The sequence below is a fragment of the Carassius carassius genome, chromosome 6, assembly GCF_963082965.1.
Source record: "Carassius carassius chromosome 6, fCarCar2.1, whole genome shotgun sequence".
NCBI lineage: Eukaryota > Metazoa > Chordata > Actinopteri > Cypriniformes > Cyprinidae > Carassius > Carassius carassius.
In genome coordinates, this window is record NC_081760.1 from 33,481,284 (window position 1) to 33,496,887 (window position 15,604).

General features: G+C 38.1%; 1 protein-coding gene across 3 annotated transcripts in view; it reads right to left on the bottom strand.

Annotated features, from left to right (window-relative positions):
• The window catches only part of LOC132142692 (VPS10 domain-containing receptor SorCS1-like), a 167,412-nt gene that overhangs the window by 37,764 nt on the left and 114,044 nt on the right, over positions 1–15,604 (bottom strand). For all 3 annotated transcript variants that reach the window (XR_009434101.1, XM_059552753.1, XM_059552754.1), the window contains exon 4: positions 4,240–4,398. Coding sequence is in view for 2 of the 3 variants with exons in the window: in XM_059552753.1 (XP_059408736.1) it covers positions 4,240–4,398 (159 nt within the window). In the remaining variant the exon portion in view is untranslated. The remainder of the gene's footprint in view (positions 1–4,239; positions 4,399–15,604) is intronic.

Sequence of the window (15,604 nt, forward strand, 5' to 3'; positions counted from 1 at the left end):
CAGCCATGGCACATGCCTGTTCACCTGTTGAGAGGGCCCCAAGAGAAGTGGCAGATATACACTGAACCTTTCCTCAGAAAGGGGGTAAGCCACTGATGGCTGGGTCCACTAACATAAGCTTAAGGGAGGATAAACCTAAGGGATAAGGGAAGTAGACCATCTATTTAGAACTCTAACAGGGGAGACCGCTAGAAGAGGCTCAAGGGGCTGCCTACCTGAAAAAATAAATAATAATAATAAAAAAAACCTAATATGGGGGCAGCTTGACCACAGAGCACTAGAGCCCGACCGATATATCGGCCGGCCGATATTATCGGCCGATATAAGCTAATTGCATTTAAATCGGCATCGGCATTTGTAACGGCCGATGAAACATGAGAAACAGAGTCTCATGCTTCACTCATGTTATGAGTGTTGCATAGTGTGCCCACCAGAGGGAGCTCTGCAGCTCCAGAGTTAACAACAGCGCCAGAAGTCCACTACAGAAGAAAGCGATCAACTGTTTTGACGGTGAGTCTGTCGTTCGTCATGTGAAATGATTGTAGATTTAGTTCATACCCTGTATATAAAAACTGTGTGGTAGTTCTAGCTAACGGTCCTATCATTATTACTTCTAAATATTCTGTAACATCACTTACAGCCACTAATGCATTGCTATATTAGATTAGCCACAAAGCTAATACCATGTTTATCAGTGGAAGAGCGCGAACGTTAATAGGAGGTCAAACTATAACGTTAGCGTTTAACTTATTCTTATTCTATTGCGGTGTGTTTCCCACATAATGACCGCGTAATTGGGCCTTTCACACAGTACGCGGTATGCACGGCGCTTGCCGCTGGGCTCAGCGTTGCCCTTCAGATACAACGCGATTTGCGCTGCGCTATGGCATAGGCGGAGTTTTAAAAACGTTTAGCGGGAGCTCTTTCATAGCTCCCTTTCGGTCAGCAGCAAACATGTATCTGTCCCGTTGTAAGAAGCGAGCGATAGCGCTAGTCCTGCTGATGAGAATTAAGAGAGAAGCAAGGAAGAAGAGGCTACCCTCAGGTCCAGAGAACAATTTGGTGAATTCAGGCTGGTTACGTTACTCTTACGCTAATAGCTTCCTTTTTAGCAGGCCCCTTAAATGCTTGCTATTAACTTGTTTGAAGGTGGTTCTTCTCAAAATTGACAGCGGTGTGTTCATGACACTAACGTTAACCATTCAACTTCGAATTGATTCCGTAATCTTCCGGTAATAGTAGGCAAGACGATGTTTTGATTCAGACTGCACAAAGAGAAGAGGAGAAGATATACGGGTCTGTTATGAATGTGTCTGTGAGAGCAAATATAGTGTAGTTACAGTAACTACAGTAGGTGCGTCAGAAATGATTAAACCATAGGGGACATGTAAATAAATGTGAGCTGAACAAGCGCTTTTTTTTTTACATATTGTTTCAAAGCAGCTTTACAGACATAACAGGAAAATGTTGAAATAATATTGTTAAATATAAGTAGGTAATACCTATTGCTTGACAAATAAAAAAATATATATATATTTCAAATTTTTGCCTATGTAGGAGATCCCAGTTTATTATTATTATAATTCTAATGATGACATGAGTAATGATACATGGTGATATTATTAATACACATGCTTATTCTTTCTCCGTCTCTCTTTCTGCCTACAGATGGCTGAAAAAGGTGAATGCTGTAGCAGCAAAGTGTGGGACTACTTCTGCAAATACTTTAACTTTAGTATTATAATTTATTTACAGTAAACACACAGACTGTTAAAACCAGCTTCAACTGGAAGAAAGTAAAAGTGTTAAATGTTTAAAACCAGACTGTTTTTTGATCATTAAAAAATATATACTTTTGATGTGCAATTGTTTAGTCATTGAGACTGTAATCTAAGGCTTTTTTTTAACATAGTCCATTCTGGAAAATGGTTTATACAGCCCACATACATAGAACAGGCAGATATTTTGCTATTGAATGTTGTGTAAATGCAGTTTATAGGAAATGGGTCTAATATCCAGATTATTTTTAAAATCAAAATATCGGCTTATAAATCGGCTCTTTTCGAGTTAATATCGGCTTTGGCATCGGCCCCCAAAAATCCATATCGGTCAGGCTCTACAGAGCACTTGAAAAAAACTCACAAGGAAGAGACCTTTAGTCAATGGTTTGCATACAAGCGAAACCCATAGTCCAGCCTCAAGGCCTGATGTAAGCAGCATCTCTTAGTGCACGCCTGCCTCTGCGCCCAACTCTTAGAGAGAGGAGAGGTGCAAGTGGCCACACTACTCTTCTGCTCCTACCTATGATCCTCAGATGGACCAGCTCACAAGTGTCCTCTTCTCAGGTGGGATCTTTGCGTATCAGTGCTCAGCCACACCCTCAACATCAGCGTATCAGTTCATGACTGGTCAGAAAGTGCTTGTTAATTCTGCCACTGGTGGGCTTCTCCCTTTCACATGACCAGACTAAATCAAGCCTCTTAGTAGCACACGTGTGTGTGACCTTGTGTGTCAGAAACCAATAGGACACGGAGGCACACACTTTTTAAATGCCCACTTGCCTTAGTTTTCTCCATTTCGCCTTGACACGCACTGTCAAACAATTGGCTCCTGAAGACAAAAAAAAAATTGGTGACATGTTCCTCTCACCCTCTCATGCTTCCGGGCATCTGCCTGTGATGTCACAGGCTACATGGGCCAGTGATACTGGAATTGTTTCATACGTGATTCAGACACAGTTCCTTCTGGTGGCAGTCCCCATATTATCCACTAGAACAGTGGTTCTCAAACCTGTCCAGGAGTACCCCCTGCTCTGCACATTTTGTATGCCTTCCTCAATTATCACACCTGATTGAACTCATCAGCTCATTAGAGGAGACTGCAAGACCTGAAGTGGGTGTGTCAGATATAGGGAGACATACAAAACATGCAGTGCTGGGGGTACTTCATGGAGAGGTTTGAGAACCCCTGCACTAGAGGATGCAGAGTGAGTTACCTAAGCCCCTTTCACACTGCCATTCCGGCAAATACACGGGTAAAGTGTTCCGGCAATTGTTCCAGGGTCGCTAGATTTTGCACTTTCACACTGCCAGTGATATGTTCGTGCTTTCACACACAACCCGTAAAGATCCCGTAACGACACGTGACATCAGGGCGTGACGTGTAATGTACAAGTTGAAAACGTTAGGCACGTTATACTTTCACTGAAGTAAGCGAACGATCTAGACGTCAGCGCGGAAAGTGAGGAACTAACTGATCTCTGCTTCATTACAGTTTGCACATATTTTTTGGTCGCAAACTTTGATCTTCCTTCAAATCAGCCGGTAAAAGAGTCACGCAATAACGCACGTCATCACTTCGACACGGCATTAGATCTGACTTTTGTTCACACAGCGCTCGTCCCGGGCCTGAACCCGGCAATGTTACTAGGTCCCCGACCCGGGTTCAATGCCGGAATCAATCCCGGGACGTGTTTGCTTTCACACAGAAGGCGACCCGGCAATGTTCCGGCAATTTGCCGGGTCCGACGTGCAGTGTGAAAGGGGCTCTACTGTAGTAGGTGAACAATATGTTATATCATTTAAATCCACTTCAAGAAGTAGCAATAAATAAATAAATAAATAAAAATCTAATGAATTCAGAAATGAATCTAATCCAAAACTAAAAGGGGAAGGAATTAAAATTATTCATCAGCTGCGTAGAGAAAGAAACAAAACAAATTTTGACTAATTAAATTATCTTTTGATATGATTAAATCTGATGCTTAAACAATCTTTTCAGGAGAATTAAAATAATAATAATAATTGATTAACCCTAAACATGAGTTTGAAAACATATAATTAATGATAATTCCCTGTGAATCAGGTTGTGTAAATTGTCTTAATTGCCAACTTTAAGCCCACTGAAATTGTCTCTTTAAGACATATTTCCTCTTGCATTGATAATTGCCTTCTGAGGACATATTTCAAGCCTAAATACAGATTAGCATCCATTTGCACACATGCTTTTATTATTATTATGTCTTGCTCTGCAGTTTGTGCCTAAATGGTTCTTTATACAGTATGCAAATACTATACATTTGTTTTTCCTTTAGCTTGATTGCATTTGTTTATATTTGGCAATAAAACAGCTTGATAATTAGAGAACCACATGAATGGCATGGCATGCCTAGTGCCTTGCTGAAAACTTTGTGCCATAATTAGATGTCTGCTGTATGATTTAGCTGAAATGATTCTGCACCTTTTGGTCATGGCCATAGGCAAGGATCCAGTCCTCCTGCTCAGGGTGAAACAACAGGCTGAGGATGTAGAAGTTGAGGCGATATTTTTGATAGGTTGCGCCTTCATCTGAGCTGATGAGCAAACTGCTCTCCACCTCTGGATCTGTCAGCAACATGATCTGAAACACAGAAAACATGCTCATAGTCTCTGTCTTCACTGTCCCTCAGGCACCAAATGCCTTGGCTAGTGGACCTCAGGAGCTTTGGGTTGGGTTGAAGTTGGGTTGAAATAACCCAGCATTTTTTATAGGATCCCCAGCATAGGATCTTCTGTCCACAAATAGACATTGTAGAACGTTGAGAGAGTGCAATAACAAGGCCAGTGCATACATCTGCCTCAGTAAACACATTTAGTTTAACTGAAAAAGAAACTTAATATAAATAGTCCAAGATTTCAGAGAACACCTAATTCATTTGGATAGTTGGTTAAACAGTACTACAGAAACATAAACTATAGCCCATTAATTTAATTTATGAAATATGTACTAAAATATTATTAAATTATATAAATGTAATTATTATATTTATATAATTTCAACAGTTAGCTGCCTCTCACACAAATACAAACACAAAATACAACACAATACAATAAAAATAGATTAATATATCAAACACAATAGAAATCAATCAATCAACAGTGCATCTCAATTTTTATATCATATACAAGACAGGAAGGTAGTAAATTTGATGAACTCTCAAATCATGTTCCTAATTTGCAAATCTTAATGAACGCTTTATAAAGTTGTGGCAGCACTGCCTTGTGTTAAATGTGATATCTCTTTATTTCCAATCCCTGATTTGCTTGTTCTGATCTCATCATAATTGCAGTGGATCACAAACATAAATCTCTTTAACACTGTCAATCTTGTAACACACTCCAATCTGTAATTCATTATGGCCTGAGGGTGTGCATTTTAACTCACCCAAAAGCACAGTCAGACCCATAAATCTATAATTTTCTTCTTCTTTTCTCTTCTATTCTGTTTTAGAGTGCCACCAGTCTTAAGTCTGTGCCAATTTTGAAAATAAATAAATAAATACAATCAGCCTCAAATATAATTAAATCAGCAAGGCTGAACCGTTTCGTAACCGTATCATTGAGAGAGAGCTGGAGGTGTCGCGGTCTAAGGATTGTGTGTTTGAGCTAAACCTTCACTAAATGGATGAACTGCTTTAGGTTTGCTTTTTTTCTGTTCCATTGGGTTTGTAAAGCTTATACAAACCAGATTTTAACTCTCCTCATACTAACTTTATGGACACAAACTTCGATTATATTATCAGATCAATACCCCTCTTGCTGATGTAATACAGGTCAATGCAACTTGTTCAAGGACCTGCCCAGTTTCTTTCCTGGCACATAAAAATGTTACTGTCCACTTCAGAATCAGTTTCCATTTCAATCCCGTTCTTGACACAGCTCTCCAGGGCAAGTAATTGAGTAGAGCAAGGCAGTAGAGCCCGCCAGCCCATTCATCAAACGGGACATGCTAATGCTAACCATAGTGGCTAGAACCCAGAAGACCAGCTCATCGATCATTACTGCCAACTCAACCAAGATGACACATATGCCAATCAATCAGTGGTGGTGTTTGGGCAGAAAGCCCAATTTCTAAGAAATTCTATAATTTTATTTAAGCAATACATAATTTGACAATCAACGTCTAAATAACTAAAAATAAATAAATAATAATTGTGAAAACTTTTCTGTTGGAACATGAAAGGTTAAATGAAAGAATGTTTCCAGCCTAAAGCTTTCAGCTCTGAGATTGGTGGTCCAGCTATGAAACTACAGAGGGCCATGCAATAGTAAGTCAATGGGAGAGTAATTTCAAATGACATGGAAATTGTCATTCTGCCTGTTTGGGAAAAAAATTAATAAAAAACACGGATAAACTAGACTTTTATTCACATCACGATGGAAGCAGCAAATAAAGAAAGTTAGGACATTTAATAGGCTGCTGTGCCATGCTTGTTTATCATGAAGTGTATGTCTCTAATTTGCTTTGCTGTGAGAGCATGAAGTGTCGGCTTACACTAAATAAAGTCTGTCCTCTGTTGTCACATAAAGTTATTGTATGGTTTACAGTTGGAATATATATATATATATATATATATATATATATATATATATATATATATATATATATATATATATATATATATATATTTATATATATATATATATTTATATATAATTAGACTGTTAGTTAGACTGAATAACATTTTAGATTTTATTGAAGTCAGTTAATTGCTTAAAAGAAAAAAAAAAAAGTTTTAGGATACAGTCACATTTATTGTTGCACATTTACACATTTCAATTGTGTAGGCGAAATAGAATAAAAATAGAAATAGAAATAGAAATAGAATCCACACGTTTGAGAGTTTCACATGAGGTCGTAAAAAAAGTTCCCCACACAGATTTCACAAATTTGTTGTGCTGACCAACAAAACTGCTTGCTTTAAAATGTTTTCTATGTGAGCAGTGGTTTGTATGCTATGCTATTGACAACAGACATTTTAATTTCCGTGAAACTTTGCTGAAATGTCGCTAATGTGACCATACTCTTACAGTGTAAATCTAAGCATAAATTTGACCCAAGCATTCATACCACATTCAGAGGCAGTCAAAAATATATGTGGCCAGATTGCATTTAAATATAATAGACTTCCAATTCAGGAAAAAAACACCAACAACTACATACACTATAGTTTGTGCTTTATCAACACACTGAGATAAATACAGTATGTATCAATGAAATCAGTTACCTTTCCCTGAAAAAATAAACCTTCACCCGAGGCACATCTAAGACAGGTTTTAATACCAAGTGCAAACAGGGTCTTAAAAAATTTACAGTAGATTTTTTGTGTGAACTGTTCCTTTAAGTCAGATATGTTCAGATTGTATTCGGATCATGCTAGAATACACCAGACTGAACAGAAAGTGCACAAATCAGTCATAGAAGCTGGCACACGCTTTGAAGCTGTTATGGAATAATACTTCTCCATCTGCAATTCTTTACCTGATACAGACATATGATAATACAAAATGTAGATGTGTGAAGGTGTGCATGTCTCGCTCAATGTCGTTTAACCTTCAGTTGTGTGTAAACAGATGCAAGGAACAGGAGAAGACACAAACAGTAAAGAAAAGAAGAAAAAAAATCTTAGCTTGACACTCTTTGGATGCTCCAAAGAAATGTAGTTAAAAGATAAAATACAGATTTTGGTATTTTTCACACCTACTTTACAAAGCTTTTATCAGCAATATGAAGTGGAATGCAAATAATTCAAGAACATGGAATTCCAGTTTTAGAACAAATTAATGATGGTTTGTGTTGGCCTTGCCGACTTTTATAATGTGAATCCCACATAACCAAGCGCAATTAATTTTATCTTCTTTTCCCCGTCTCCATTCTCATGCAGCCTTGCAGAATCCACCACCGTATCTTTCCTCTGATTCTTTATGGCAAGCTCCTATCAGTGACTTTAAGCATTAGAGCAGAGGTTTCTGGGAAGACAAAGGTTAATGAAGCAGCAGATGAGGTTGCTGGAGAAATGCTTAGAGAGTGTGGTGGAGAATCTTTGAGTCCCGCTGTGCAGAGATACATAGCCTCTGATAGAATATTAATGAAATTAAGAACATGTTTTGGCTCCATCTCAAACTAATTGGATTGTCTCACTCCCGTAAATCCTGACTATAACGAGGTCGGTCATGAATGCATTTATTTATTTTTTTCTGTGACTGCTAACCTGACTTGGATAAATGGTCTTCTGAGCCTGGAATTCAGATTCCTTTTTTTAGGTATTTTGCCTATGAATAGATAAATATAGATATATATGGTGCTGTATGTCATGTCCGCTGTCTGATCACCCCGTTCTTCGGTGTGTGTGTGTTTCTGTATATGTCTGCATTTCGTGTGCACATGGTGTTTTGTTTTGGTTTTGATCATTCGTCTTGCACCTATCTGTGGTGTTCCTCCCTCCCCCTCATCACTACAGTTTCCGCTTCCAATTGTTTGACTCCGCTCACCTGAATTCAATGTCTGTTCATCTCTTGCTCTATTTATGCCATAATTACGTGTAGCCATTCTGTCTGATCCTGTCAAGCCTTGTTCTGTCGTGCCATTGTTTGCTGCTACTGGTTTTGTTTTGTTTTTCTATTTTTCCCCTCCCTTATTTCCTAGACCGGGCACCAGCATTCTTCAGAAGAGTTTTTGTTTGCTCCGTCACTGGCTCTCTCGTGGCTTCCTCCCCTCTCCGCTCTCTACGTGGCCGCGCCGTTGGGCGCCCCCTGCCGGGTATTTATGCAAGGACATTGAAGTCTCTTATTTTTCAGTTGGACCTTTTTCCTCATTTCCCGGGCTGTTTTTGTTCGTTGGAGGGAGTTTTTCTTTTTGACTTTTTGAATAAATTGGTCTCGCACTGTAACCTGCATCTGTGTCCAGTTGTGTTCCTGACACTGTAGGCCTAATTTAAACGTGTTGAGGCAAAACGCCAAAACGTATATATATATATATATATATATATATATATATATATATATATATATATATATATATATATATATATTGAGCGCAGCGTTAGTTCAGTCAGGCCACGAAGGCAAGGCTGTGAACAGCTGATGCGGTAAGCTGTCAAATCGCTCCAATCTCCACCTCTCTCCTGTTAGACATGGGACATATATATATATGTGGCACTACGGCTCGGTAAGTATGCTCAAAGGCTCGCAACCCTCCCTTCCTCCCCATTATAAGCATGAGCACATTACTGTGCACCTTCTGGCTGTCGTCTTCTTTGTTTCAGATCACTAAGGCTTCCAAAATCTTAGCTGGTATGGACATCACCGCTGCGAGACACCCATCTTCATAACCAGGCTACAGGATAGACGTATCACTGCCACATCCACATGATTATCACTGTTTGCTTTAAAGACTTAATTGTTATGTATTTCTAAATTCATGGTTCCGGCGGGGTTAATGTTAAAGCTCTTGTATGTCAATTATTCTGGGAGTAAGAACCCCCATAAGGAACCATACCGCCAAAGATAAATTGTGTTCAATAAACTCAAGTAAATATATATACTGTGTATATAAATCCTATTGAGGAAATCCATTACTGCTTAATTCAGATGGCAATATTCATATTTTCAAGCTAGTTCCAAATGTGATCATCTATTTAAGTCGATGTTTCTCACATTTTCTCAGTGTGGGGTTGTGCCCCCAGGAGGATTCTCAGTGAACAACTACTTCAATTTAAATCTGTTCCTCATAAAGACTTTATGGGCCCTATTTTAACGATCTGAAACGCAAGTGTCAAAGCGCAAAGCGCAAGTAACTTTGTGGGCGGGTCTCGGCGCTGTTGCTATTTTCCCGGCGGGATAAACGGCTCTTGCGCCAGGCGCAAATCTAAAATGGGTTGGTCTGAAGTAGCTTCATTATTCATAGGTGTGGTTTGGGCGTTACGTGAAATAAACCAATCAGAGCATCATCTCACATTCCCTTTAAGAGCAGGCGCGATTGTTCTAAAGCGGATTCCTATTATAACGGCGGATTTGCCAGACGCGCTCCAGGAGCGGTTCACAGCCAAGGAGAGCAACGCTCTCGATAGGGACGTTGGGGATGGAGAAACCCACCCAAAATAACTTCGGTTAAAAAGGCGTATTATAATTTGGGTAAATGTGTAAGCTAGATGAATGCTTTTATAATAAATTATCTATCTATCTATCTATCTATCTATCTATCTATCTATCTATCTATCTATCTATCTATCTATCTATCTATCTATCTATCTATCTATCTATCTATCTGTCTATCTATCTGTCTGTCTGTCTGTCTGACTGTCTGTCTGTCTGTCTGTCTGTCTGTCTATCTATCTATCTATCTATCTATCTATCTATCTATCTATCTATCTATCTATCTATCTATCTATCTATCTATCTATATATCTATCTATCTATCGCTGGCTGCTATCTATCTATCTATCTATCTATCTATCTATCTATCTATCTATCTATCTATCTATCTATCTATCTATCTATCTATCTATCTATCTATCTATCTATCTATCGTAATAATGTATGATTTGCAAAAATGATAACTGCTGCTTTTGTGTAGATGAGAGAATTGTGAGCGTTATGCACACGCTACATTGATTATGGCCAAGCATGCGCCCTTAAAATAGCATATGAATAACATGCGCAATGCGCCACTGACTTTAAACTATTTTTTCCTGGTTAGTGGCGCAATTGTTTTCTAAACCTGCAAAATAGCATGAAGGAACGTTTGCGCCGGAACACGCCTCCTTTTTTGCGCTGAACCGCCCAGGGAGCGCAAGTTCATTCCCTAGTTTAGCCACGTGCTTCTGTGGAGGGAAAAGCGCGCTTTGCCCGGGTGCAAAATAGGAATGACACATGCGTCGGTGTACAAAGTCAATTGCGCTGGGTGCAAGATAGGGCCCTTTGAATAAAGTGTATTACTTTACTTTACTTTACTTTACTTTACTTTACTTTACTTTACTTTACTTTACTTTACTTTACTTTATTGTCCACGTAGTGGAAATTTGTCTCTGGCTTCACATACATCAATACAACTGTAATACGAATGTAATAAACACAGCACACATCAATCATTACCATTTAAAATCTTGACAGCATTTTGAGTCATACAGCAGTATGAGTCATACTGACTACTTTTGAAATACTTATGTCCTTTCTGGAGCTTTTCAGACTGAATTACTATCCTCTCACCCTCTTTTTTCTTTCTTTCTATTTTTTTTTTTTTTTTTGCTTATAAAAATGAATAATAACAAAACTAATAAATAAATTAATTTAAATCAGCGTAGACCTAGTGACAAAACATTTATTCATTTTTTTTCTATTTAAAAGTGTATGTTTGCATTATCCAAAAGTTTTCGTTGTTTTCATTATTTCACAGTAAAAGTGAAAGCGCCAAAAGAAAAGAAACAGTGGTTTACGTTTTTCATAACAGATTTTCAATAAACTTTAAAGTCTGTGAACATTGCTGTAAATATTTATGTAAATTTCACCCAGTGTTTAGATAGCATATATAAACATACAGTCGTGGCCAAATGTTTTGAGAATTACATAAATATTGGAAATTGGAAAAGTTGCTGCTAAAGTTTTTATAATAGCAATTTGCATATACTCCAGAATGTTATGAAGAGTGATCAGATGAATTGCATAGTCCTTCTTTGCCATGAAAATTAACTTAATCCCAAAAAAACCTTTCCACTGCATTTCATTGTGGTCATTAAAGGACCTGCTGAGATCATTTCAGTAATAGTCTTGTTAACTCAGGTGAGAATGTTGACGAGCACAAGCCTGGAGATCATTATGTCAGGCTGATTGGGTTAGAATGGCAGACTTGACATGTTAAAAGGAGGGTAATGCTTGAAATCATTCTTCCATTGTTAACCATGGTGACCTGCAAAGAAACGCGTGCAGCCATCATTGCGTTTCATAAAAATGGCTTCACAGGATATTGTGGCTACTAAGACTGCACCTAAAATCAACAATTTATAGGATCATCAAGAACTTCAAGGAAAGAGGTTAAATTCTTGTAAAGAAGGCTTCAGGGCGTCCAAGAAAGTCCCGCAGGCGCCAGGATCGTCTCCTAAAGAAGATTCAGCTGAGGGATCGGAGTGCCACCAGTGCAGAGCTTGCTCAGGAATGGCAGCAGGCAGGTGTGAGCGCATCTGCACGCACAGTGAGGCCAAGACTTTTGGAAGATGGCCTGGTGTCAAGAAGGGCAGCAAAGAAGCCACTTCTCTCCAAAAAAAAAACCATCAGGGACAGATTGATCTTCTGCAGAAAGTATAGTGAATGGACTGCTGAGGACTGGGGCAAAGTCATATTCTCCGATGAAGCCCCTTTCTGTTTGGGGCATCTGGAAAAAGGCTTGTCCGGAGAAGAAAAGGTGAGCGCTACCATCAGTCCTGTGTCATGCCAACAGTAAAGCATCCTGACACCATTCATGTGTGGGGTTGCTTCTCATCCAAGGGAGTGGGCTCACTCACAATTCTGCCCAAAAACACAGCCATGAATAAAGAATGGTACCAAAACACCCTCCAACAGCAACTTCTTCCAACAATCCAACAACAGTTTGGTGAAGAACAATGCATTTTCCAGCACGATGGAGCACCGTGCCATAAGGCAAAAGTGATAACTAAGTGGCTCGGGGACCAGAATGTTGAAATTTTGGGTCCATGGCCTGGAAACTCCCCAGATCTTAATCCCATTGAGAACTTGTGGTCAATCCTCAAGAGGCGGGTGGACAAACAAAAACCCACTAATTCTGACAAACTCCAAGAAGTGATTATGAAAGAATGGGTTGCTATCAGTCAGGATTTGGCCCAGAAGTTGATTGAGAGCATGCCCAGTCGAATTGCAGAGGTCCTGAAAAAGAAGGGCCAACACTGCAAATACTGACTCTTTGGATAAATGTAATGTAATTGTCAATAAAAGCCTTTGAAACGTATGAAGTGCTTGGAATTATATTTCAGTACATCACAGAAACAACTGAAACAAAGATCTAAAAGCAGTTTAGCAGCAAACTTTTTGAAAACTAATATTTATGTAATTCTCAAAACTTTTGGCCACGACTGTACAATTTATAAAAAAATCTAATCTAATTTTATCTAATTCAAAAGTGACAACAACATTTAGAAAACACTGATTTAGTTTGTTAAATAAGCATCAAACCTGTATCAAATATCCAATCCCATTTATGAAATATTGTAAGAAAAGAAAAGAAAAGAAAAGAAAAGAAAAGAAAAGAAAAGAAAAGAAAAGAAAAGAAAAGAAAAGAAAAGAAAAAAGGAAGTGCAAAAATAAAAAGTATTTAAAAAAAATTAAACTTAAACTTATCATGTTTTTGGTTTCTTTACAGAATTCCAACAATGCATGGCAAAGTTTTAAATTATCGGTTGAAAGTTGAAAATGCGAAAGAAAAATGACACTGTTGCCTTAGGAACACACAGTGCAAGAGAAGGTTAATGCTATTATAGCCTCATTGACCAGCAGAGAACAGTTAATCAATGCTTATCTGAATTTGTGATCAGATGTAAATGAAGTTTTGATAAAAATGTGCAAACAAGCTTGCACAGTCACATATATAAAGCAGGGCTTTAAAGTCATTATTTAAGCACACACAAATACAAAATGCACCAGTTCTTTCTTCCTCTGATGACTAAACATCATTAAAAAAAAAGTGTAAACCAAGTTGTTTGGCCTTACAGTGCTTACGTTTATGTTTTCAGCACACACAAATCTCTGCAACAGTCTTCGTAGGTGTGTACAGGTGGGCATTTGTTATGCATCCAGCACAGGAAAGACTGAGCACTAAGTTTATTTTCCTCCCTTGCTGATGCCACAGATCTGAAAAACTGAATCTGCTTCCTGAACTCAGAGCTGTGTTGTTGTTTTTTTTCTGCTCTTATTAGGGATGCAGGTGGTGAACACATCCATATTGCCTTATTAACCAAGGCTATTGTTTGCTCACAGGAAAACTGACCAATTAGGGTGAAATGCTGTGTCGGGTCCCAGGTGAGTGCTCAAGGTGTTCACAAAACATCCAAGCTACTGTTAATTTAAGGTTGCCTCCTCGGGAGACAGAGTGTGTGTGTGTGTGTGTGTGTGTGTGCTGCCACCATTTACTCACCCACATGTCATTTCCAGATTAGAATGACTTAACACATTACTTTTAAATTTACAATGCAATATCTAAGTTACTTTTTCAAATAAATAACTCAATTCACACAATTCACTGACACCTCTCGGGAGTAAGTGCAGAGGCAGAGGCACTTCCTTCAGCCTGAGGCTTATTACTTTGGCTTTTGATATGAAAGGGCTCTTACAGTTGCCAAAAATAATTGTTGTTGTTAAAAACAAATAAGCAAGTCCAGCCCTGGTGACAAAAAGCAATGCATTAAGTTCCATAAAAGGTAACTAAGTAATGCAATCGGTTTCTTTTTTTTTTTTTTTGGAGTAACACAATGTAAAGGGGGTCGCACACCAGACGAGAAGCGCCGCGCCGCGTTGCGCCACATCTTTAAAATTCGAACACATTATTCTCTATAAGTGTACAGACACCGGCGGCGCCATTCGGCGTCTGTCCGCGGCGCTCAGCTAACACTCAGAACGCTGTTCAAATTTCTGCCGCGCCACAGAGCGCCATCTGCATAGTTTTATATTAAAAAACATCATATTTGTTTCAAATCGTTGTACATGCATTACACCAAGATACCACTGCTGCAAAATACTACTTATATTAGTTGTACAGCTTAATTAAAATGTAAACATATATAATTAAATGTATAATAAACACAGTGCTTTTAATATTTTATTTTTCTCTTGAGACATTTTTACATATGCAAAATATTAAAGTATCGGCCTGTGTAACATTTTCCTGTCGTGATTACATTAATTGTTGTCGGCAGCCACCTAGTGGATTTACCAGGTCACAACCATCACAACACACTTCAGGTCATTTAAATAGCTGAGGAGCGGACCGCGATGGACGACGAAAAACTAATCAACGAAGTAGGAAAATACCCAGAATTATATGCAACAAACCATAGAATTTTCAAAGACAACATAAGGAAGTCATCATCATGGAGGAAGATTGCCGATGTCATCGGTTTTTCAGGTAAGAATGTCTATTTTTCTATCTGAGGTAAAATGTTCAGTGACAGTCGTTAGCAACAACTGTATGTAATTGTACAGTACAATCATAAAATAATGTACAGTACATACATTGTCTTAATTTCATAATGTCTTTAAAAATATCATTAATGTTTATCACAAACTGACAATTGTTATTTTAAGTAAACAAATACTCAAGTTGAATTAAGAAAAACTACCTCAACAGTAATATGATTATAATTAAATAAGCATACCTTATGCAAAGATTATGTTTAAGCAAACAAATCAATATTGGTAGTTACAGCATAAGAAAATGTTGAAATTGCTTATAATAATACAAAAACTTGTATAACTATTATAATAATAATACAAAATAATGCTAATAATTGATGATTGTTAATCTAGAATGCTAATGATAATCAGAGATTAAATTATGAGCTAAGAAAGAATAAGATATCTAGGAAGTGATCAAATCTAATATCAATTAAATTATTAAGGTCAGTAAGACCACACTATAGTGATCATTACACCATTTCATTCTGCCAAGACGCATGTCCTTCAGAGTTGAAAAAAAGAGCAGAATTTATCTCGAACAGTGTAGGCCTCCCTTGCACCACGAGGTCCACCAGCAGCAGAGATGCTCTCAATTGATCCAGCAATTGGAG